The sequence below is a fragment of the Coptis chinensis genome, chromosome 1 (genome assembly GCF_015680905.1).
Source record: "Coptis chinensis isolate HL-2020 chromosome 1, ASM1568090v1, whole genome shotgun sequence".
Taxonomy (NCBI): Eukaryota; Viridiplantae; Streptophyta; class Magnoliopsida; order Ranunculales; family Ranunculaceae; genus Coptis; species Coptis chinensis.
The window spans coordinates 11104034-11130438 of record NC_141456.1 but is presented as its reverse complement, the minus strand read 5'-3'; the positions used below and the strand labels follow the sequence as shown (position 1 = coordinate 11130438).

Below are 26405 nucleotides of genomic sequence, written 5' to 3'. Positions count from 1 at the left end.
TGTCTTCTATTTCTTATCCCTCTCTCACTGTGCACGGTTCTATTACTTCCTAGTATGTTTTGTTTATCCTCTTTTTTTCTTGTTAACAACTAAGCATACAACAAATACTTTTTAACATACAGAAAAGACATTGTCTTGTTAGTAGCCTTTCAGTGACAAGTATCTAACATTTCTCTCTGGTTTGGGGTCTAACCCATTTTATACACTTCGACAGGCCCACTTGAAGAGGAGTTAATGGCAGGCAGACATTTGGAGGTGAGAGCCTCTTCAACATGGACAACTAACATAAAATAAGCCGACTACCCTGATTATGAGATATGTTGATGTCTTTCTTCTTACTTTTCTTTTTTTGAACTTTCTCTTAGACTATTCTTGTTTGGTCTGTGTGTGTGTGTTTAGAGCAAAACGTGCAGGCGTTATACATTGTTGCAGACTATGATAATACCATGCTTTTCTGTTTTTGTTAAGTGTATAATATTAAAAGATGCTTCTTTTAGGTAAATGAGATATGCCATGTCTGTTTCTTGTCTAAATACCAAAATTAAGTGTGATATGCCATGTCTGTTTCTTGTCAAAATACCATTTGGCCAGAATGTTAGAAGCATGTTAACTGTTACCTGCTCTTATGTTAACAGTTAGTGTCAAGTAGAGATTGTGTAAATATTTCTGTCATGCTAAATTCCATACACGCGGCACTTCAATCCTCTATCTACCACACTTTACGGTTCTTGTAATTGGTGCCTAGCTTGCTATTACATTTATGCTCGTTCATGTCATTCCTTGGAAGGCATATTCGTTCAGTGCTGTTACTTTTCCCCTGTTTTTCTCATGCTGAAGGAATTCAAATTCTTCACAGGTTCGACCATGAAGGGGGGTACTGCTTTGTCAAACTGAAGAGTACAGTTGGAAATTGCTGCAATTTCATTTCTTCTATCATAATAGAGTTCCACTTTCGAGTGCTTTGACTCTTTATTGAATTTGTTTTTGTTTATATTTTTGACTGGATAATATCGAGCGCATGAATTAGTTGCATCAGTCGTTAAAGATGTCTGGATGAGAGGTTGAGGAATGTGGATTTTTACTTTACTTATTTGAAGTTCAACTGCGACATTAGCCTTTATTATGTTTTACCCATGTTTTCATGTATATATATATTTAACTGATACAAAGAAGGGAAGAAAAAGCACAGTGCAAATTTTCATCCTTTCTTTATTCCATCAACAAACATATCAAAGTTTCTCGAGGAGCTTCCACCCGGGCTAAGACTCTTTTTAACAATTTCCTTGAGCTCTAAAATCCTTGTTCTTATACCCTCGTTGCCAATAACTTCATTTACCTTTTCTTTGATTTCTTTACTTGAAACTATCCCGTTTTCATTTTTGTTCAAGGCCAAACCAACCTTCCAAGTGTCACAGATCACACTCTGGTTATAGAACTGGTCTGCAAAGTAAGGCCAGCATAAAAAGGGAACCCCGTTGCTTACACTCTCCAAGGTTGAGTTCCAACCACAATGGGTTAAGAAACAAGCAATAGAAGGGTGATTAAGAACCTTCTGTTGAGGTGCCCACCCTACCATCTGTCCTCGAGTGGATACCCTAGCTCTGAACCCATCAGAGAATGCATCTGATGATCCTTTGCTCATATCTGGACGCACAACCCAAAGGAATGGCTGGTTGGAGAGTTCAAGCCCGGAAGCTAATTCTTGGAATTGGACCTGATCAAAGATGGTGAAGCTTCCAAAGGCAACATAAACAACTGATCTGGCAGGCTGTTGGTTAAGCCAGTTCAGGCAAGTTGAGTCTTCAGACCAAAAGTGCCCAAGTGTCTGCCCAAGCCCACTGCCAGCTAGCAATGGGCCAATGGGGAGGATTTCTGGAAGTAAGTCAAATCCTGCAGGTTCAAGTTCATAAGTTGAGTTGCAAATATGCCACTTGGCCACTTTGAGAGCTTTATCGTTTTTGCTTGTGGCCTCAAAGGCAATTCTCTGCGTTTTCAAATCACCAAAGCAGAGCCATACGAGGTGGGTTGTTTTCATGGATGGCATTCCCGGGGATAATTGGATCATCTGGTCTTTTATTAGAGTTCCTGTAAAAGTTTTCATTTAAACAACTGAAATAAGGAATTGAAAATGGTTTCGGCAGATAAGCAAGATAGTTTCTATTGAATTTTTAGCACAGATGATATGCACTTCCACAAGCTGAACCAGTGTGAGTATCTTAGATGAGGTTCTGTCTAGTTTTATTGATCGATGCTTGCACTAGATATTCGTTTCGATGACTTGTTGTGTTCTTTTAGTAAGGTTTAAATCACGCGGTTGCTACCTATCAATCCTGTTAGCATTGTCTATATACAGTATCTGTTTGGCAGGTGCATTTTTAATGATTAGTGGCTCTGTTGCATCATGTCACTATTGTTTGCAATTCATCACCTTACCATCAGGATTGATGATTCCAGTATCTATTAACTTTGGTATGTTTGATATCATGGCCGATAGTCCCGCGCCCATAGTCCCATATGCAGCTGTTTTGATTCCCATCTTCTCACCAACCTCTAATGTCCATCCCATGTCGCTGATGATGCATGTGATATCATCTTCATTATCTGAGTCATTGATATGTCTTAGTAGAGCCTCTATCTCTCTTGGCAAAACGCTAATTATTGATTCAGTTAGCTTCCCTATATCATTACGATCTTCCTCGGCTAACAGCCCATCTGGAATTGAGACCATATTTATTTGACTCTCCTCTTGCTGATTATTCAGTGTGGCCAGAATGCGCTTGAGGTTAAATTCTGTATTCACAAATGTGATCTTGAAGCCATGCTTGACTAAACGGTGTGAGAGTTCCATGTGAGATATTACATGGCCTTGCACTGGATATGGTACAACAAGGGCATGCTGTTTTCCCATGGTAAGTGTAAATTCAGTCTCACTAGTCTGATCGAGCATATACTTTGTTATCACACTCGTAACTCACAAGGAAATTTATAGTAGGTGTTTTGGTTCTATGGCTGAGGAGCCAAAGCGTGTGGTTTTGGCTTTAAGTGCTTTAGTGAGCATAAAGTTAAGTCAATGTATTATGTCCTTATTTGATATATATTTTCTTAAGGAAGTTCCTATGGCTTTTCTTCTTTTCACTGTCTCCTTGTCCAATGTTTAGATGGTTTTTCTGTTCCTTTTTTCATTCCTTCTTTAAAGTTTAGCACACCACACAGATACTTGCGTGCCGAAAAGAACATGCTCCTCTCAGTACAGTTTCGCTTCCAAGAATAAGGATCGAGCATCTCTTTCACTGTGCGTGTCACACACACAGGCATATACCGTGGATTGGATGGTAACACTTTCAAAAATCCCCTTCACATGTTCTGCCCGTTGCTTCCCGTGACATTCATGCACGTTTGGCATATGTCGTTGATCATCTCGAGTTCACGAACTCATAAGGATGATATTTCAAAATGAAATGTATTGTGAATATGTAGAGAAAAAGACGTTTTTCTCTCTATGGTGTTAAGGGCGTGCCCGCTCTATTTATGCCTGGACAAGCTGCGCGGCGCGCCCATGCCTTTGGTGACTTCTAGTGTTTTAAGCGCACCCGCGCTCCACTGTTACTCTGGACATCTAGTAAAATTTGGAACTTGCAGTGTGGACGTAGGCAAATTGCCGAACCACGATATATCTCGTATTGTGGTTTGTTCTTCCTTTACATTAATTATTTTACTTTATATGTTTGTTATTTGATATTGAGAAGTGTTGGGATATTACTTAAAGGGTGTTGAAGTCTTGTTTAGTGTGAAAGATCAATTTTTGTGTATGATTGATCTATTTGTTGTGGATAACGTTGTTTCCGCATTGTTCTATTCACAACAATTGGTATCGGAACGAGATATACGACCTAGGATTTTGAGTTTTGGTAAATAACTATAGTGCTTGAAATTTGTGTAGACAAGGTGTTCGATAAAATTCCGAAGTGAAATTATTTTTGGGTTATTGTGTGTAACTTGAAAAATGGCTCCCAAGATGTCAAATGCTAAGTTTGAAGTAGAGAAGTTTAATGGGAAGAATAACTTTGGGATTTGGAGAGTCCAAGTAAGGGACATACTCATCCAACAAGGTTTGCATAAGACTTTAAAAGGGATTAAATCTAAGGTTGCGACTATGAGTGATGATGATTGGGAAGAGTTCGATCTACATGCTTGTTTATTAATCCGGTTGTGTCTTGCTAATGAGGTCATGTATATTGTGATAGAAGAAAATACAACTGCCGGTATTTGGCTCAAGCTAGAAGCTATGTATATGACCAAGAGCATGATGAACAAGATGCACCTTAAGAAGTGTCTTTATCGGTACATGATGGTAGATAGTTTAACGATGCAAGAGCATGTTAGTGAGTTCCGTCGACGCCTAGCGGATTATTTGAATGTTGGTATGTAGATGGATGATGATGATCAAGCGGCATGTTTAATATTCTCTTTGCTTGATAACTATGAGCATCTAATGACCACATTTATGAACAGAGAAGATGTTGATCTTGACGAAGTTCAAAGTGTGCTACTTTCTTATGACTTGATAAAAAAGACAAGAGTTGAGAATAACATTGATGCAGGTCAGGGGCTAGTGGCAAGAGGAAGGTCGCATGAAAATGCTTCTACAAGTAATGAGAAGTCTAGGTCCAAGTCAAAGAAGCCTTTGACACATGTGAAGTGCTACAATTGCGATGAAAATGGACATTACGCAAGTAATTGTCCTCACCCGAAGAAAGAGAACAAGAGAGATGGTAAGAAGAAAGGTAAGACAAAAATTGAGGCAAGTTATGCTTCAGGCTCTAAAGGGGACGAGTTGAGTCTCTGTGTATCCACATAAGACTATATGGCCGAAAGATGGATTCTTGATTCCGGATGTTCATATCATATATGCTCGAATAGAAAGTGGTTTACTTCTTATGAGAGCATTGATGGTGGTTCCGTTTTAATAAGTAATGACGTTGCTTGTAAGACGGTAGGAATTGAAATTATACGAGTCAAGATGCATGATGGTGTAGTGAGGACTTTAACCGATATGAGACATATTCCTGAGCTAAAGAAAAACCTTATTTCTCTTGGTACCTTGGATTCCAAAGGCCACAAATTTGTGGGGGAAGGTGGAGTCCTAAAGATTGTTAATGGCTCTTTAGTTGTTATGAAGGGTCAAAGACATGGAACCTTGTATACTTTGATGGGTAGTTCGGTGATAGGCGATGTAGCAGTGGTTGCATGTAGTGATGATTCTGAGTGCACTAAGATGTGGCTTATCGACTACTAGCATATGAGTGAAAAGGGTTTGTCCGAGTCAGGCAAACGAGGGTTCTTAAAGGACTTGAAGAAGCCAAGTATGGGGTTCTGTGAGCATTGCGTCTATGGGAAGCAGTGTAGAGTCAAGTTCAAGTCAAGCAAGCACACGACAACAGACATCCTTGACTATGTGCATACGGATGTTTGGGGACCCTCCAGAGTGGCTTCAAAGGGAGGTAATCGCTATTATGTCTCATTCATTGATGATCATACTCGCTATGTGTGAGTGTATATGATGAAAACAAAATATGAAGTGTTTGAGACATTTAAGAAGCGGAAGATAAGGGTTGATAATCACACAGATAGGAAGGTTAAAACACTACGGTCTGACAATGGTACTAAGTATACCTATGGGCCTTTTCAAGAGTTTTGTCAAACAGGAATTGGAATTAATCGACCGGTCGGGGGGCACATCTCGAGTAGAATAATGGAATGAGAGGATGAATAGAACCTTGCTTGAAAGAGCGAGATGTTTGTTATCTAATGCGATCCCCAGGCAAAGAGTATCAAGGCGATGTAGTGTCCATGGCATGTTAATGCATAATAGGTCACCCGCCCAAACTATAGATTGCAAGATACCCTATGTGGTGTGGTCAGGTAACCCAGCTGATTATAGTATTTTGCGAGTGTTTAGATCGACTACTTATTACCATGTGAGGGAAAACAAGCTAGATCCTAGAGCTAAGAAAACCATATTCCTAGGCTTCGCAAATGGGGTAAAGAGATACAGATTGTGGTGTCTAGAAGACCACAAGTTTCTGGTCAGCAGAGATGTTACCTTTGATGAGACTTCCGTGTTATCTTTCAGTAAGTCGGAAAAAGCTGGGCAGAATGGTGAGTCTATAGAAGTTCAAGCTACTGATTCTTCTTTCAAGACAAGACTTCAACACCCTCAAAGTACTATCTCAACACTTCTCAATATCAACTAACAAACATATAAAGTAAAGAGACTAATGTAAAAGAGAACAAGCCACAAGACACAGATATAACGTGGTTCGGCAATGTGCCTACGTCTACAGGCGAGATCCAAGCTTTACTAGATGCACAAAGTAACAGATTACAAGAGTTCTCAATTCACTCACAAAGAATGAACACTCAAACACTCACTTAGAATGCACTCTTCAAGGTCTGTCTCTCTTATAGTATTGGTTAGGTTAAGTTGAATAGAAAACCTAACTTCTGTTTTTATACTGGGCCGAAAAAATCGATGTGTCTGTGAAGGGGTCTGAGTGCGAGTCGGCGGAGTCGCGCCTTGCCTTAGGCGTAGGTGAGCGCGAGCGTGCCTAATAAAATTTGTACACAAAAGTCCAATAACTTTTCCTTCGCTCGACCCAAAATTGGGCTAAGTACAAATCCTCCAAGGGAGCGCGTGTCGCACTGTGCTCCAAGCTAATGAGGGCGCAAGTCGCGCCTTACAAGAAAAAAATGCAAACAACCCTTTTTCTCTACAAAATGAATATTGATTAAGAGTTTAGATTTCGAGTCTGCGAATTGTAACAAGCATGCCCATCTAGTAGCTAAAACGGCATGGCAATCAGAGTCCTTTGTTGTGTGGTTAGATGATATTCCTACTGAATGGTAATGTCCGGAAGACAAGTAGTTAGGAACTTAGGACTGGTAGTAATCTTCTGAGTTGAATTTAACTGAAAACTAATTCATCGGTGATCACAGAAACAGGATTTTGATTCATGGAAATCAAGCTGTATTTTGGTTGTACTTGTACATTTAAAAGAGATTCAACAGTTCCGGTGACGAGTTCTTATTCACAAATCCAATGGTTTAAGTGAGGAATTTCAACAGCCTAAAAACATTTATGGTCTAATGAGGCGTACACTTCAAGAACGCCTCAACGCTTCAGGAACGCCTCACACAGTAAAGCGTATGCTTCCAGTGCATATACGCCTTACTCAACGCCTGTACGCCTCTCCTTGAGGCGTATGCCTCAAACGCCTTCTAAAACAATGTTCCAATCCAGCGTAGAAAACTCCAGTGCACTCCTGCGCACTCCGTTTAACACAGATGTTACTATGTCAGGTAGTTAATTAAAATGTTTGAATTCCAAATATCTAACTTACACATGTTTACTAAGCACAAGAAGAGCAATTTGTAGAGAGGACTTTATCTAAGAGCATTTATCATTCTTAACATGCTTATAGTTAGATACTTAGATGTACATCTCCATGAGCAATAAGGTGCATGATGTTCATGTCTTCAATTCCTCCAAAAACAGCTCCAGATTCTTGGAGGAAGAACCACCTTTACCAACACTTTTCATGGCCATTTCTTTCAGCTTCAGTGCATTTTCTCTAATCTCTGCACTTTGTAGAAGTTGATTCGATTTTCTCTTAATTTCATCCTTTGAAATGATCCCATCTTCATCTGGATTAAGTCCCAAACCAACTCTCCAAGTATCAGTAATGTAATCCCCATCAAAGAGCTGGTCAGCAAAATGTGGCCAACATAGGAAGGGAACTCCCATACTCACTCCTTCAACGGTTGAATTCCACCCACAATGAGTTACAAAACAGGCAATGGAAGGGTGAGCCAGTACCTTCTGTTGAGGTGCCCAAGCTACTATCTTCCCTATCTGGGCTACTCTATCTTGAAATCCATCTGGGAAAGTTGTAGTTGGCCTGCCAAAGAGGTCTGACTGTGATCTAAAAACCCACAAGAATGGTCTACCAAGAAGTTCCAGCCCGAGCGCTAGTTCATCAAATTGGCGTTGATTGAAGATTGCGATACTTCCAAACGCAACATAGACGACTGAGCGTGTAGCTTGTTGATCAAGCCAGCTCAAGCAAGTTGAGTCTTCTGGCCACAAGTTCCCAACTTGATTGGTCGAAAGCAATGGGCCTATTGGTAGGAGATTCCGAACCAATGCAAGTGCTGCAGGTTCAAGCTCTTCAAACGTGTTGCATAACACCCATTCTGCGGATTTTGAACTTTTGTTGGCGTCAATTACTGTTTGGAACATAATTTCTGGAGACACCAGGCCAGCCATGCAGTTCCACATAAAGTGAGCTGTTTTTAAGCTTGGCATATTTGGAGACCACATAACTGTTTCCTCCTTAATTTTTGTAGTTCCTGCAATCGAGTAAAGTAATTACCAATACTGTGTATGTATGGATCATAAGAAACATATATAGCGACAAAAGAAACATATATTACCATTGTACTTTTGGTCAATTATCAGTTTCCCCTTTTACAAAATTATCGACTCAATCAACTTTGTACTCCAGTCTACTTTCAATTTCCCCCACTCCTCGTTGACTCTGATTCAATTGGGTCACCAAAAAACACACGTAGCCATCGTTTGGTTGATGTGTTACATTAAAAAATGACACTTGATTGAAACTTTCTAAGTGTGAGTCAATGATACATTAGCTAAATAGGGCTACGCGTGTTTTTTGTGACTTAATTGAGTCGGGGTCAAATCAGTTAATGAGGAAGGGAAATTGAAAGTAGATTGGGAGTGCAAGGTTTTTTGAGTCGATAATTTTGTAGATAGTGACTCTCAAGAACAAAACAAGTGAAAAAGTAACTCTCAACACCACATTTTTTTTAATCACTCACAATAATCGGGTAGATGAAATGTCAAGTATACCCTTGATACGAAATAAAAAAAATGACTCGGATAAATGAAAAGTCAAATGTACTCCTGATGCGAAATAATAAACGGCCCGACTCAACCGAAACGACCTGGTGTATGTATGAACTATGATTGTTCATACCTATGTACCTCAACATAATGTATAATCAGTAAAAAAACCTATTGGAGCATGAACAATTATTGTTAATAGATCAACATTGTTCATACCTCAAACATGAGCCCATTAATTGTTCATACCTATTTGCGGTATACCTTAACATGCATGAGCTATGAACAATCACTGTTCATATTTCAACATGAGCTATGGGCAATCATTGTTTATACTTCAACATGAGCTATGAATAATCATTGTTCATACCTCAACATAATATATGATCAGTAAGCTAGAACACCTATTAGATGGAGTATAAATAATGACATAACTATTTGGGGTATGAACAATCATTGTTCATACATCAACACTGTTCATACCTCAAATATGAGCTATGAACAATCAAAGTTCGTATGAACATTAATTGTTCATATATAACCTCGATATGAGCTAGCTATAAACAATCACTGTTCGTAATATTGATTGTTCATACTTCAACATGAGTTATGCACAATTACGTTTTATCAATACAAATTTTTGCTTACTGAGAAAAAGAAAATGCACAATCATGTTTCATGCCTCAACAGTACATGAGTTATGAACAATCATTGTTCATATCTCGACATAATGTATAATTAGTAAGAACACCTATTTGAGGTATGAACATCATTGTTCATACATCAACACTGTTCATACCTCAAACATGAGCATTGATTGTTTATACCTATTCGGGTATGAACAATCATTGTTCGTACTTCAACATGAGTTATGCATAACCACTGTTGATACCTCAATATAATGTATGTATGATTAATAAGAACACCTATTGGAGTATGAACTATCATTATTCATGCATATTTGGAGTATATCAACATAGTGTATGAGATATGTTCACCTATTTGGGTACGAACAATCATCAAATTTCTATGTTTTATATCTATAATAAATACGGAGGGGTAAAATTGGTATTTAAAAAAGTAAAAGGCCGGGCCAACTTATTTTGGCTTTGACGGTTACTAAAATTGAAATTGTGAGTTCGTGGGTAATTTAATGCTGGAATTTGTCTTTGTGAGTTACTAAAAAGAAACGGTGTCCTCTAGAATTGTTTTTCCTCGAAATTGGTCCTTTAGACTCTTTTCTTGATAATTTTGTACAAGGGTGACTGGGTGAGACGATAGTTGACAGAAAGTACAGAGGGCAAAACCATAGTTTACGCCTATATAAATTCACTGGTTTTGGAGTACACCAACACCAACCTGAGTTTCTCGGGGATCCTTTCGTATTGGGGAAATGCTGCTATGACCAGAGGGGTGTGGTGCCTAGCCTTCATAGTAAGGGTATAACTCTCTCAGATGCGAGCTTAATTGCCGGACACTAAATAATTATAGTAAAATAAAGAGAAAATTTTAAAAACAGTAACGTCGTAGTTACCATTTTCATCTATAACACCAGATTCAATCAGCTTTGGGATGTGGTATACAAAAGCCTTGACTCCTGCGGCCACAGGGATGAATGATGCTCGCCGTATTCCCATCCGCTTTGCTACATCCAGTGCCCATGCTAGCGTCTCATCAGCTATGACACAAGCAATCTTGCCACTGTCACTTGATTCATTGACCTTGATCAGCTTCTCTAACTCTGCAGGTAGGTTGCTATAGACAGCATCATCGGATTTGTTTTGATCTTTCCTTTCATCAAGTGTAAACTCTGAGATTGTTACGAGATTTATACCAACCAGTTCTTTGCCCTTTTCTGGCAATGCGTTGATGAGCCTATCATGAATGAACTCTGTGATCACAAATGTGATTCTGAATCCTCGTTCAACCAAGCAGTTTGAGAGCCTCATAAGAGGCATTACGTGACCTTGAGCTGGGTAAGGAATAACTAGGACATGGGGTTGGTCATTGATAATAGTCATAATTTTTGTATGACCTTCAACAAAAATTACACTAGTGAGTTAAAATCACTTGATAGCTATAAAACAGGCATTTTCCTTGCAATACACGTATAGATCTGAATTGCTGAAGTTGTTCTGTTTGAATTTTGAATGCTGCATCATTATTGTTGTTTTTGTATGGTCGAGGAACTCCCACATGACTTCCAATTTTTCTTCCTCTCCTTCATCTACATGTGCTCTTTTGGCGTTATTGTCTTTTCGCCATGTGGCGCAACATCCTTGTTTTGTTTGTTCAGGGTGAATCGGGCTTAATGGCTTCAATCACACAGTGGTCAAGTTTTAATAATTGAGAATTCTATTAATTGCTATTTGTCATTGGCCCTTGTACCCTCGTCATGCGCATTTAATAATCAAATGAACATTGATCTCGAATTCTCGATGTGCTCTTTCGGTATTGTCAGTAGAGTCCGATTCCTCTATACCCGGGTACAAAAATTAATATTTGTAACCGTGTTATTTAACCGTTGGATCATCTCGGAATACACACATTTAAATATAAAATATTGTTAGAAATTGGCTTTAATAAAAGTATAAACAATATAGTTGTACGTAAACACAATTAATTGTGATGGAGCAGCAAAAGGTACCTCGGGGAATGCTGACCTCAGAATTGTCTATAGAAATACAGTTTTCTAACTTTACCCCCAACAACTTAGGCCAATTAGTTTTACCCTCCCCCTCCAAGATCACACCACATCCAAGTTAACTGTTATCTTTTTGGTCAATATATGTAAAAAGACTTCATTGCCATTTGCCTTTTTAATAGTTTTCTAGTTTTACCCCCTCATAACTTAGGACAATTAGCTTTATCTCCCCAATTTTTTTATCTAGAGGTTTACCCCCCAGAATCTAGGCCAATTAGCTTTACCCCCCTAATACTTTCATTTGGAGGTTTACTCCCCTCTTTGAAGACCACAACACATCCAAGTCAACTGAGTTTGACTGTAATGTTTTTGGTCAAGACAAATGAAAAGACTCTAATGCCTTTTTCTAGGTATAATTACATAAATATCCTGTGACTTTGGCAAATACAAAATTGAAATTCAAATCATCTATAACACATGTCATGATCTTGTGAACTACATCGACGGTTATACACCATCACTACCATCTAGGGGTGCAAAACAGATATGTTCTGATTCGGATATGACTGTATCTGAATCGAAAATTTATACTAGTATCCGAACCCGTACCCGAATCCGACGAATATTAAAAAAATTATCCGAATCCGATTTTGGATATCCAAATCGGATATCAGATAATTTATTCGATCCGAAAATTAAAATCAATTACAATTTTATTTGCTTTGAATAATTCATTTTACCACTATAAAAACTAGTATAAATATATATATTTATCATTTATTATTATTATTTTGTTATTACAATTTTATATTATTAGTTTATGATTTTATATAATGTTTTATACAATAAAAAAAAATTATATATTTTATATATTTTGTGATATACCAATCCTTATCAAATGACATCCACACCCTTAGAGTGGTGTATGACTGTCGGATAGAGTTTACAAGATCATGACATGTGTCATAGATGATTTGAATTCCAATTTTGTATTGCCAAAGTCACAGGGTATTTATGTAATTATACTTAGAAAAGGGCATTAGAGTCTTTTCATTTGTCTTGATTAAAAAACATTATCAATCAAACTCAGGTTGACTTGGATGTGTTGTTGTAAGCAGTATATTATTTTTAATCAATTATTTTTATATTTTATTAATTAATTAAATTATTGTATTTTCAAAATTCGGATCGGATCGGACTCGGGATACGTGGGGCCTGGTTTTGGGCCGAAGTCGGTGTTGGGCTTGGGTTTGGGACCCAGTATATATAAACACATTTTTCAGAAAATAGGGTTCGAGAAAAATAATATATTAAAAAATGGAGAGAGATGAAAATTTGGATTTCTCGGAGGGTGGAAGTTGACGGACGGTTTCGGAGAAATTAGTGGAGTCATTAGGGACTGTGAGTAGAGTTAACTCTCACCACTACTAGAACTATGATTTTTTATCTCTTTAGAATTTACTTAATTCTTGTCTATATAAACCGATATTTGTGTAGTTAGATTTTTTCCCCGAAACTTCGAAAGTGCTTTACGCATTATGAATCCTTTCTTGTCAAAGTTTTCTTCTGTTAGATTTCTTTGGTTTAGTTACGTTTTTCGTGTTGTTATTTTTCTTATAAATGGAAAAGCTCGTTGGAACTGTTGGAGTGCTTTCGAACTCCCGGAGGTCGGCATGGCGTTAGTGGAAGCTTAGAGCAAGTTGTTGATGGAGGCCCAAGTAAAATGCATTTCGCTTTTAAAATCGTCGAATAGCAGTTTATACAACCAATTATTATTGTTGGTTTTCGTTTTTATTGTGGATGATGGGGTTGAAGTGTTGGGGTATTTGTTGGTTGAAATCGGTGTGTTTGAGGTTGGAATGGTGCGGTCGAAGCTCCCAAAATGGCGTTAATGGCATTTCGCCCAAAAGCGACCCTCTGAAAAAAAAATGGGTTGAACCTGTTAGTTGGTTGATTTCGTTGGTTGATGGACGATTGGTTGTAATGGGGTGGTGTAGTGTGTGAGTAGCATGCCGAGTGAGGACGGGGAGCTTAGGGGAAGCCATTAATGGCGTGATAAAACTTTTAGATCTAGTTTGGTGAGGTTTGGATTGTATGAGTTGGGGTTTTGCTTTAATTAATGTTGTTTGGTTTTGGATTTGGGTAAAAATCGGTTTGATGAAGTGAGGGTGGTGGCGATTTGGGGTGGTCGATTTTGGTGGTGGTGGTGGGAGAATGGGTGAAGGAGATGACATCAGTAGCTATGGTTGGGCCTTGGGCGAACCAATTAGCTACTGGGCGGATTCCTTTTGTTTTAGTTTTTGGGCCTTGGTTATTTTGTTTGGGCCCGATCTTATTTTGTTTTAAGTGGGCGGACCACATCGGTTTTGTGTTGGACCAATTCTTTTTAGCCTTTGTTTTGTGGACGGTTTATATTAAAGTTTTTGGGCGAATCCACTTAACTTGTTTTGGGCGATTCGATTATAAGTTTTGGGCCGTTTTCTAGTATTACTTGGGACCGGTCCATAGGACTTAAAATATATCCAATCGGGTCTTCCAATGTTTAGACTTTCGGGTTCTAAGGTTTGGGGCTTGGCCATTAGGTCCGAACCATGACCTCGGGTCACGAGCCCATGAGCTATGCACTTTGTCCTAGCCATGAACCATGGCTATGACCCCGACCGAACACGCCCTTAAAACAGCAGTTTGACTTTGACGAGGACAGTTTGACTTTGACCAGGATAGTTTGACTTTGACTAGGACAGTTTGACTTTGACCATCGACCGTTGACTTTGACGGTTGACTTTGACCTTTGACTATGGACGATTGACTTTGACCTTTGACCATGGACGGTTGACTTTCACCTTTGACTTTGGCGATAGCAGTTTGACTTTGACCATGGCATGTTGAGTTTGACCTTGACCATGAGGTGTTGACCTTTGACCGTTGACTGTGGATGTTGACTTTTCCAGGTTTTTCATATGTTTGTTTATATGGATATATATAGTAATAAAATAATCGTCGGATATTGTATAACTTGGTTGGTAAATTATCTAATTTAGATTTGGCGTGAGTAGTGTGTAAAAGCATATTGGGCTTTGATTGTGGGTATGGATTGTTTAATTGTACTCACGTTTTATGTTGTATATTATATGGACATATATAGTAATAAAATCTTTGTGGAAGCTTGTACAACTTTGGTTGTCATTATCTAATAAAGATTTGACATTGATATTGTGTATTTTTGACCGTGGACGATATTGAGATGTTAGGAGATATTATATTCTAATCACGTTATAATATATGTGATACGTTGAAGCATTGTGACATGATATAATATCTTTAGGATAGTTGTATTAATGCAATATCTTGGAGAAATGTATATACACTCCATTATTTTATATGTGAAATGCTAATATAGCATTGGTGAATATTTGCCTACTGGGAGTGTGGTGTAGTGCAATAAGATATTGGCACGTGAAAGTATGAAATATGGTTATATGAGATATATTGAGATATTTCTAGAGATTGTGGCTTAGTGCAATAAGGTAATTGACTGCGACGCATTGATATAATGGAATGTTTATGAGTCATCAATGTATGACACCGAATAAATTACGAACGAAAATCCTAGAACCCGACTACCACAACTCATGAGATTTGCCTTGTGTGGGCTTATGTGATATGATTGACCCATGTGTTGGGTGTATATATGAGATGTTGATTGACCCATGTGTTGGGCAATCGTGAGCTTTAATAGTGGCTTGATATATTCCGTTAAGCAAAATAGAACGATGATCGCTAATATTTTATGCCGAATAGTGGCAATGTCTTACATAGATTTGGCTTCCGTGTGAGGATTTACGGTGTGCGGCATCCATTTCGAGGTGGTTACGCACGGAGTGGCTCATTATGTAAGGGGAGGCATGTGGATGTACATGTTGGGTTGGGTTTGCGATTGTGGTAGCCAGTGGAAACTAGGTAAGACATAGATACGACGTGTGATTTTAGGGACACACAAAGAAGCTTTGAAATAATCTAATTATGGTAATATGTTAGTTAATGATGTATCTTTAGATAGATGATTGTATATGCTTGGGCTGGTTATAGTTTAGTTAGAACCTAAGGCTCGATGGAGGAACTACATGCCTTATTTATTATGAGTATAGGTTGTTGTGTGGTTAGTGGGAAGTTAAAAGGCGCCTACCGATTGGAGGAACTACGCCTTAGTTATTGAACTTAAGGATGTTGTATTAGTCGTTGAAAGTTAAGGCCTCGATGGAGGAACTAAGCGCCATATGGATTGTGTATGTATATGTATAATTATATGTTGTATTTTAGGGCTACTCACACCAAAGATTTTATAATCTTGACCGATTTGCATGTTTGCTTATCGGGTGTGTTCATTCAATGAACATAGTTGATAAGTTTTGACAGGTTTAGTGTTGAAGAAGATCGGTTCTCGCTTGTGGTTTTGCGTTAAGCGTTGCATCTAAAGGATAAGTTTTGTTTTCCCTTGAGGTGATATAGATTTTCAGTTGAGATAAGGTTATTTGCATTTTCATTTGTAAATTGTTTTGGTAATGAAGATGATTGTTTAAGTTAAAATTTTTATTGGTTTTATTATCCGCGATATTTTAAAACCGCTGTTTATGGGTTTTTGGGAGTAGAGAGTGCGTCACACCTCGGAGATCGAAGAGTCGGGGACAAATAATGTTTTTCCGAATTCTGTCGAAATTCGGGGTGTGACAGTTTGGTATCAGAGCATTTGGTTAGCTTAGACTAGGGTGAGTCTAGGTGATTCTCGGATCGTGGTTTATGGGTAGTGTTTAAGGAGTTTTATTTTCAAAAACTATTTCCGCTAGTTGTTTTATTTTTACAAAGAAAATAAAATAGATATAGAAATAAAGAGAGTCAATATTTTTCTTGATTTGTTTGTACGTGTGATGTGTATATTTATATTAGTTACTCTTGTGGAGTGCATATGAAATGCTTTTATTTTTCCTTATCATATGAGGAGTGGTTATATGTATAATATGTTAATTATTAACGGGTTTGATCAAAATGATGTGTGCTGTTATAATATTGTTTTATTGTTTGTGTTCATAATCACATGGATTATGGATTAAGTGTGATAACCTGTCTGTGGACTTTGTATTTGAGTGTTAGGTTATTATTCAATAAATAATAAGATATTTTTTATCTATATTGAATGAGTTGTATTATCTGATGGCTTTGTGACGTACCGAGTAAGGAACTAATTGCCTCGGTGTTTGAGGAACTATCTCGCCTCACACGTACATTGTAATGGATGAATAGTATTTTAAAGTATAAGAGATTAATCTGTTAGAGGTGATTAGTTAGAAATAGATTGAATATAATAATAAAATATACGTGTATTCTTTTTGAGACATGTATCTTGCGATACACGTGTTCTTTTTGAGATGTGTATCCGATATACATACATGCTTTTTTTCGAGATGTGTATACTTACGATACACGCGTGTTTTTTGAGATGTGTATACTTACGATATACACGTGTATTCTTTTGAGATGTGTATATCTTCGTGATACACGTGTATTTTTGAGGCGTGTATACTTCATGTATACGTGTGTTCTTTTGAGATGTGTATACTTGCGTATACACGCGTTGTTATATTATTGTATATAGGTGAACTATTACCGTGCGTATATGATTGATTAATATCGTTAAATTAGTTTCACATGATTTTTGCATATTCGAGTATTTATTCTGAATTGTTTTGTTTCAGTCTATATGATTTTGATAGATGAATATGATTTTTTTTTTTTTTTTGATACGTGCTATATTTGATCTAGTTGCAAGCATGAATTAGGATTCAAGGATTGTTTTAAAATTTAATATTTCTGAGAGCATGACTAAAGTAAATATAAAGTTTTATTATAGTATCAATGACATGAGTGACATTTTGTTTTAAGTGTATCAGGACACTAATTTTCTTTTATGCATGATAATGAAAACTTCATAATGTTTTATACAGGGATGAACTTATCCTATATTATTGATTAGTTACGTAGGATATTATTTTTTTTTCGTAGGGTTTGCTACGTGTCAAGAAATTGCATGCTAAAAAGATATGATATGTTTATCTTGCGTTTAAGTGACCATAATAATTGTTTTAATATAGACAGCTAAACTATAATAGGTTTTGTAATGGCATGAGGATATATATTCGGGTATTATTTAATAATAATTAATACCAATGTTATCTTGCTTAAGTTTAATCAACGTGCATTCTTGTATAGGTTCTAAGTTAATAACCAACGTTTTTGTTTATATAGTTTTATTTCCGAATCTCGGGACGAGATTCTTTTGAGATGTGTATAGCTGTAACGCCCGTATTTTTAAATACGTATTTTTATATTTTATTAATTAATTAAATTATTGTATTTTCAAAATTCGTCGGATCGGACTCGGGATACGTGGGCCTGGTTTTGGGCCCGAGTCGGTGTTGGGCTTGGGTTTCGGACCCAAGTATATAAACACATTTTTCTAGAAAATAGGGTTCAGAGAAAAATAATATATTAAAAATGGAGACAGAGATGAAAGCTGGATTTCTGGAGGGTGGAGCGCGACGGCTCGGACTCGGAGAAATTCGTGGAGCTGTTAGGACCTGTGAGTAGAGTTAACTCTCACCACTACTAGAACTATGATTTTTTTATCTCTTTAGAATTTACGAATTTACTGTCTATATAAACTGATATTGTGTGTAGTTAGATTTTTTTTCCCCAAACTCGAAAGTATGCGCGCCACGTATGAATCCTTTCTTGTCAAAGTTTTCTTCCTGTTAGATTTCTTTGGTTTAGTTCTGTTTTTCTATGTTGTTATTTTTCTTATAAATGGAAAAGCTCGTTGGAACTGTTGGAGTGCTCGAACTCCGGAGGTCGGCATGGTTAGTGGAAGCTTAGAGCAAGCCGTTGATGGAGGCCCAAGTAAAATCATTTCGATTTAAAATCGTCATCGAAACGTTTATACAAACCGTTATTATTGTTGGTTTTCGTTTTTTTATTGTGGATGATGGGGTTGAAGTGTTGGGGTATTTGTTGGTTGAAATCGGTGTGTTTGAGGTTGGAATGGTGCGGTCGAAGCTCCCAAATGGCGTTAATGGCGGCTTCGCCCAAACCCTCTGAAAAAAAAAAAATGGGTTGACCGTGTTAGTTGGTTGATTTCGTTGGTTGATGGACGATTGGTTGTAATGGGGGGTGGTGTAGTGTGCTTGAGGGCTGTCGAGTGAGGACGGGCGGGAGCTTGGGGAAGCCATTAATGGCAAGAAAAACTTTTAGATCTAGTTTGGTGAGGTTTGGATTGTATGAGTTGGGGTTTTTGCTTTAATTAATGTTGTTTGGTTTTGGATTTGGGTAAAAATCGGTTTGATGAAGTGAGGGGGTGGTGGCCGATTTGGGGTGGTCGATTTTGGTGGTGGTGGTGGAGAGAATGGGTGAAGGAGATGATGATCAGTAGCTATGGTTGGGCCCTTGGGCGAACCAATTAGCTTCTGGGCGTTCCTTTTGTTTTAGTTTTGGGCCTTGGATTTATTTTGTTTGGGCCCGATCTTATTTTTTTTAAGTGGCCGGACCACATCGGTTTGTGTTGGACCAATTTTTTTTAGCCTTTGTTTGTGGACCGGTTTATATTAAAGTTTTGGGCGAATCCACTTAACCTGTTTGGGCGATTCAAGATAAGTTTTTGGGCCGTTTCTAGTATTACTTGGGACCAGTCCATAGGACTTAAAATATATCCAATTGGGTCTTCCAATGTTTAGACTTTCGGGTTCTAAGGTTTGGGCTTGGCCAGTTGGGTCCGAACCATGACCTTGGTCACGAGCCCATGAGCTATGCACTTTGTCCTTAGCCATGAACCATGGCTATGACCCTGGACCTGTCGAACACGAAAACGACAGTTTGACTTTGACCAGGACAGTTTGACTTTGACCAGGATAGTTTGACTTTGACTAGGACAGTTTGACTTTGACCATCGACCGTTGACTTTGACGGTTGACTTTGACCTTTGACCATGGACGATTGACTTTGACCTTTGACCATGGACGGTTGACTTTCACCTTTGACTTTGGCGATGACAGTTTGACTTTGACCATGGCATGTTGAGTTTGACCTTGACCATGAGGTGTTGACCTTTGACCGTTGACTGTGGATGTTGACTTTTCCAGTTTTTCATATGTTTGTTTATATGGATATATATAGTAATAAAATACTGTCGGATATTGTATAACTTGGTTGGTAAATTATCTAATTTAGATTTGGCGTGAAGTAGTGTGTAAAGCATATTGGGCTTTGATTGTGGACCCGTGGATTGTTTAATTGTACCACGTTTTATGTTGTATATTATATGGACATATATAGTAATAAAATCTTTGTGGAAGCTTGTACAACTTTGGTTGTCATTATCTAATAAAGATTTGACATTGATATTGTGTATTTTTGACACGTGGACGATATTGAGATGTTAGGAGATATTATATTCCTAATAACGTTATAATATATGTGACACGTTGAAGCATTGTGACATGATATAATATGCTGGATAGTTGTATTAATGCAATATCTTGGAGAAATGTATATACACTCCATTATTTTATATGTGAAATGCTAATATAGCATTGGTGAATATTTACGGGGAAGTGTGGTGTAAAGTGCAATAAGATATTGGCACGTGAAAGTATGAAATATGGTTATGAGATATATTGAGATATTTCTAGAGATTGTGGCTTAGTGCAATAAGGTAATTGACCTGCACGTGATATAATGGAATGTTTATGAGTCATCAATGTATGACACCTGAATAAATTACGTAACGAAAATCCTAGAACCTGACTACCACAACTCATGAGATTTGCCTTGTGTGGGCTTATGTGATATGATTGACCCATGTGTTGGGTGTATATATGAGATGTTGATTGACCCATGTGTTGGGCAATCGTGGCGAATAGTGGCTTGATATATTATTCTTAAAAAATAGAACGATGATCGCATAATATTTTATGCCGAATAGTGGCGGTGCTTACATAGATTTGGCTTCCGTGTGAGGATTTACGGTGTCGCGCATCCCGCCAGTGGTGGTTTGACGGAGTGGCTCATTATGTAAGGGGAGGCATGTGGATGTACATGTTCGGCGTTGGGTTTTGCGATTGTGGTAGCCGTGGAAACTAGGTAAAGACATAGATCTGACGTGATTTTAGGGACACACAAAGAAAGCCCTGAAATAATCTAATTATGGTAATATGTTAGTTAATGATGTATCTTTAGATAGATGATTGTATATGCTTGGTTGGTTATAGTTTAGTTAGAACCTAAGGCCTCGATGGAGGAACTACATGCCTTATTTATTATGAGTATAGGTTGTTGTGTGGTTAGTGGGAAGTTAAAAGGCCTCGATTGGAACTACCCGCCTTAGTTATTGAACTTAAGGATGTCAGATTAGTCGTTGAAAGTTAAAAAATACTCGATGGAGGAACTAAGCGCCATATGGATTGTGTATGTATATGTATAATTATATGTTGTATTTTAGGGCTACTCACACCAAAGATTTTATAATGTTGACCCGATTGCATGTTTGCTTATCGGGTGTGTTCATTCAATGAACATAGTTGATAAGTTTTGAGCAGGTTTAGTGTTGAAGAAGATCGGTTCTTTGCTTGTGGTTTTCGTTAGCGCAGATCTCGGGATAAGTTTTGTTTTCCCTTGAGGTGATATAGATTTTCAGTTGAGATAAGGTTATTTGCATTTTCATTTGTAAATTGTTTTGGTAATGAAGATGATATTGTTTAAGTTAAAATTTTTATTGGTTTTATTATCCATATTTTAAAAACTGTTTTTATGGGTTTTGGGAGTAGAGTCGTCACACCCTGGAGATCAAGAGTCGGGGACAAATAATGTTTTCAGATTCATTAAAAATTGAGGGTGTGGCCGATTAATGGTCTTGGGGGGTAAAACCTCTAAATAAAAGAACTAGGGGTAAAGCTAATTGACTTAAGTTCTGGGGGGTAAACCTTTAGATGAAAGAACTGGAGGGATAAAGCTAATTGACTTAAGTTCGGGGGGAGGGGGTAAAACTAGAAAACTATTAAAAGGACAAAGAGTAATAAAGTCTTTTTACATGCATTGACCAAAAAGATAATAGTTGACTTGAATGTGGTGTGATCTTGGGGAGGGGGTAAACCTCTAGAGGAAATAACTAGGGGGTTGTAAAGCTAGAAAACTGCTATATAATAGTGGTGATTTTATGCTAGTAATACATAGGAAGTTGGGAATCAACACCAATTACTTAGTTGAATGTGCCATATACTTGAGGGTATAGAATGTGCAGTACAAAGGGAGTGGCACAGATTATGGGTTGAATCTGACTCGAAATCCGACATAGCTGCATTTGGAACTGAGAACCTACCGTAGCACTTGCGGAACAGATGAAATGTTTGCAAGAGAAAACTAATTTTGAACCTGAAAATTACACCTACGTGGTGGGAAGCGAACTTCTCCGCTTATTAGGCGGCAAACCATGCAATAACCATGACTGACAATAGGACCTTTGAACATGAAGGCAAGCCCCATAGTTATCCAAGTGGGAGGTCCCTAGTTTGAATTACTTTAGATTTGCACACTAGAGTGAGAACTGATGTCTCATGTCTCTCCAGTTTCTGTTGTACTTTTTATTTTCCCTCGTACATTTCCATTTCCATGTAACTTCTTTCTCATTTTTAATACAAAATCTTGCTCACGTACTTAGTTAAAAAAAACAGAGCTGGGCATTCCCATGGACTTGGAAGTTGGATGTACTCTGTAAATCTCCATGAGCAAAATGTCATGTTTAACGCTTCAATTCCTCCGAAAACTGGTCCAAATTCTTGGAGGAAGACCCACCTTTACCAACACTTTTCATGGCCATTTCTTTCAGCTTTAGTGCATTTTCTCTAATCTCAGTGTCTCCTAGAAGTTGATCTAACTGTTTCCTAATTTCATTCCTTGAAATGATCCCATCTTCATCTGGGATGAGTCCCAAACCAACTCTCCAAGTATCAGTGATGCAAGTCCCATCAAAGAACTGGTCAGCAAAATATGGCCATGAAATAAAGGGAACTCCATTACTAACTCCCTCGATGGTCGAATTCCACCCACAGTGACTTACAAAGCAAGCAATGGAAGGGTGAGCTAACACCTTATGTTGAGGTGCCCAAGATACAATCTTCCCAAGGTGAGATACTCGTTCTAGAAATCCATCTGGATATGTTGTAGCTGGCCTACCATAGAGGTCAGACTGTGATCGAAAAACCCACAAGAATGGCCTACCAAGGAGTTCCAGTCCGATCGCTAGTTCAACAAACTGGCGCTGACTGAAGATTGCGATACTTCCAAATGCAACATAGACGACTGACCTTGCAGCTTGTTGATCAAGCCAGCTCAAGCAAGTTGTGTCCTCTGGCCATAAGTTCCCAAGTTGATTGTTTGCGGGTAATGGGCCTATTGGCAGGAGTTTCGGAACCAATGCTATTGCGGCATGTTCTAGCTCATCAAATGTGTTGCAGAAAACCCAGTCTGCAGATTTTGAATGTTGGTTATTCCTAAGTATAGTTTGGAAAATAATTTCTGGAGATATAAAATCACCCATGCAGTTCCACGTGAAGTGACTCGCTTTCATGGTTGGCATGGTTGGAGACCAGACAACCATTTCATCTTTCTTTGGGGTTCCTGCATTCAAGTCAGATAATTGTTAGTTGTCCATTCATTCATATTGAATACACTCAATAATATAATGTTAGTTAATTTAGCTTGTCATGGTTTCAAATCTTTTTAAAACATTGACTCAGCATGAGACCGGTCACCGGTGGCTAGTCCAGTGGAAACTATCTGCATTCTCGGCGATGTTTTTTTTTTTCATAATGGCCCTGTTTGGTTCACCATTAAACACAGAAAAATGAAACCACAATTAGTTATCTCATTTTAAAACCCCAAACAAGGTCCAAAGGTTAAAGAATTTCTCATTTCCATGTCTTCTCAACTCTATTTCTATTGGTTGTAGAGTTTCAGTATGTGCAGGGTTAAGCCGCATAAAAATTTTCTGGTGGAATGTAGCTAGGTAAAGGTGCATGTTTCCAAGAAAAAAAATTAAGTCATTACCATTTTCATCTATAATACCCATTTCAATTAGCTTTGGTATGTGGTGTAATAAGGCCTTGGCTCCTGCAGATGCAGGGAAGAAGGCGGCCTGCCTTATTCCCATCCTCCTGGCTAGATCCAGTGCCCATCCTAGCGTGTCGTCAGCTAGGACACATGCAATCTTCCCTTTTTTACTCGAATCATTAGTCTTGATCAGCTTCTCTAACTCTGCAGGTAGAGTGCTGTAGACAGCATTGTCTAATTTTATTGGATCTTTCCTTTCTTCAGGTGTAAGCCCATCTGAGATTGTGGCTAGATGTAAATGAGCAAGTTCTTGTCTCTTCTCTGGCAATGCATCGATTAGCCTTGCATGGATGGACTCTGTGATTACAACTGTGATCCTGATGCCTCGTTCAACCAAGCAAGATGAGAGCCTCATAAGAGGCATAACATGACCTTGAGCTGGGTAAGGAATAACTAGGACATGAGGTTCGTCACCCATAGTCGTCAACGTCCCTCAGTGTTTGGTATGATCTCACCTTTGCCTCTTTCTCAATTTTGCGTCACCAATATTTGTAGTGGCGTTCAATTCTCACTGGTTTCCCATTTAGATTCATTTTAAGGTTATAAGACATTTGTTTGAATGACCAAGGCATCATTATACTTGTTGTTTTGTGGATGGCAGAATGTCCTAAATCCTTATCTCACCATAAATCTGTCGCTAAAGTTTTATCTCTTCTTGATCGTAACGCTTGCCGTTTGACGTTATTGTCCTTTCCTCTTGTAATTGATGAATTTCAACTCAGGATGACATTGTTTTTAGTTCTAACGGAACATTGAGTTTATCAACTGTAAGATCAGCAGAACAACTAAATGAAGCAACTCACAGTTATATGTACTAACCCATTTCTCTACCTCCGATCTTATAGGTCTTTCTCCAGGAATAGTGCTCATCCTCACTGACCGGCTGAACCTGAGTGGGTTGCCTACGTACCCCTTCTTTGGGGGATCAAGCAGAACCGTAGTTCTCCCTCCTCTATCTCCCCTTTTCTCCTATTTTATATATCTCCTAACCACCTCTCTCTCTCTAACCGCTAACCGCTCCCTTATCCCATGATCTTCTTTCTAGTTCCACGACCACTAATTGTCCAACTATCTCTTGATATATCGCGGCTTTGTTATCGTACTCCCATATGCCCCTTCACTATTCTGCCTCCCTTTGGGTCACTGAAACCACATTGGTCCCTATGCCCCTCTAGATTTCGCGTCCCTCCATATTCCGCACCCCTTACATGATTCGCGGACTGGTTCACGTGCTCCCTCTTTCTTCTACCTTATTGTCGTCACCGGAAGACATGTCATCTTGATGGTCATGAATTAGGTCGATACTGAGATGCCCCCTCTCGGGTCCGTCGACGAAGACGGTGGACCCGAGAAGACCTTGACGTCCCCTGTATATGTACTTGAATTCCAAACCTTCGCAGTATCATGACGTGATCTCATAATTTTGTGTAATCCTCTAACACTAGCTCTATGCCATCTCGAATTATCTAATAGTTTGAATATGTCTCCATTTATATCATTCTGGCTCATATTGATATTTTCTCAGCTCATCTCTTGAAGGTTTTCGCCCCTACAAGTTTAAGGGTGTGTCCAACCAACGCTTGTTTTGGACAAGAGGGTCCACAGATGGCTACTCCCACCTGCTCCACTCAGATAGCACGGAATATATTCAGATAGCTTGCCCCCAGTTTGTTTTTCCATGGCCTTGAACTAGGCGGTGTCATCAACGGTGACTTCGGTTTCTCTCGGCGTTCAACCATTTACTTGCCCTGCTCTCCTTTATTGAACTCACTAGCATGTCCGCGATGTGTCTCAACCCAGCCATCAACTCTCATTCACATAACTCACCACTATGTCCGCGATGTGTCTCATCCCAGCCATCAACCCTCCTTCACATAGCTCACTACTATGTCTGTGATGTGTCTCATCCCCGCCATCAACTCTCTTTCAAAGAATTCACTGCATAAGTTGATTTAGACATACAGTCCGCGAAGGGCTCATCCCCCCGCTTTCTTTGATCAGCTGTGAAGTTTGGTGGGGTTGCCCCCAAGATTGATTCTGACATCTAGTCCGCGAAGGGCTCATCCCCCCCGCTATCTGTGATCAGCTGTGAAGCTTGTTCTGGTTGCCCCCAAGTTGATTCGGACATACAGTCCGCAGATGGCTCATCCCCCCCGCTTTCTTTGATCAGCTGTGAAGCTTGTTAGGGTTGCCCCCAAGTTTGATTCGGACATCTAGTCCGCGAAGGGCTCATCCCCCCCGCGCTCTGGCTTATAGGCAACTCATTTTGCCCCAAGCTTGATTCGGATACTGCGGTCCACGAAGGGCTCATCCCCTCCGCTCTCTGGCTTATAGGCAGCTCATTTTGCCCCAACCTTGATTCGGACATCTGCGGTCCACGAAGGGCTCATCCCCCCCGCTCTCTGGCTTAGAGGCAGCTCAATCTGCCCCCAAGTTTGATTCGGACATCTAGTCCATGAAGGGCTCATCCATTTGTCTTTGGTGGATTCGCGAGCTGATGGGGGCAGCTCAGTTTGCCCCCAAGTTATTTTTGTTCATAGCCCAATACTCATTAAACAATTTGAAGAAGTATGCTCTCTATTTCATTGATACAACATTTAACACAAACTATCATTCCTCAGCTCACTT

At 38.8% G+C, this 26405-nt stretch overlaps 2 protein-coding genes across 3 annotated transcripts; both read right to left on the bottom strand.

Moving 5' to 3' along the window:
* Positions 1-519: 519 nt before the first annotated feature.
* Positions 520-11153, bottom strand: LOC147522095 (uncharacterized). The gene is made up of 4 exons (XM_086567159.1): positions 10458-11153; positions 7530-8409; positions 2434-2963; positions 520-2085 (listed from the first exon to the last, which is right to left on the bottom strand). The coding sequence occupies exons 1-4, from the start codon at positions 10942-10944 to the stop codon at positions 1199-1201; spliced, it is 2784 nt and encodes a 927-aa protein (XP_086423285.1). The 5' UTR covers positions 10945-11153; the 3' UTR covers positions 520-1198.
* Positions 11154-22127: 10974 nt separating this feature from the next.
* LOC147522094 (UDP-glycosyltransferase 83A1-like) lies at positions 22128-24373 on the bottom strand. Of its 2 annotated transcripts, XM_086590950.1 has the most exons (3): positions 23715-24367; positions 23202-23285; positions 22128-23132 (listed from the first exon to the last, which is right to left on the bottom strand). In XM_086590950.1, the coding sequence occupies exons 1-3, from the start codon at positions 24193-24195 to the stop codon at positions 22408-22410; spliced, it is 1290 nt and encodes a 429-aa protein (XP_086447076.1). In that variant the 5' UTR covers positions 24196-24367; the 3' UTR covers positions 22128-22407. The 2 variants fall into 2 exon arrangements, with proteins under 2 accessions (XP_086447076.1, XP_086447068.1); XM_086590942.1 differs by having other exon boundaries at positions 22128-23285; positions 23715-24373.
* Between the last annotated feature and the right edge of the window lie 2032 nt (positions 24374-26405).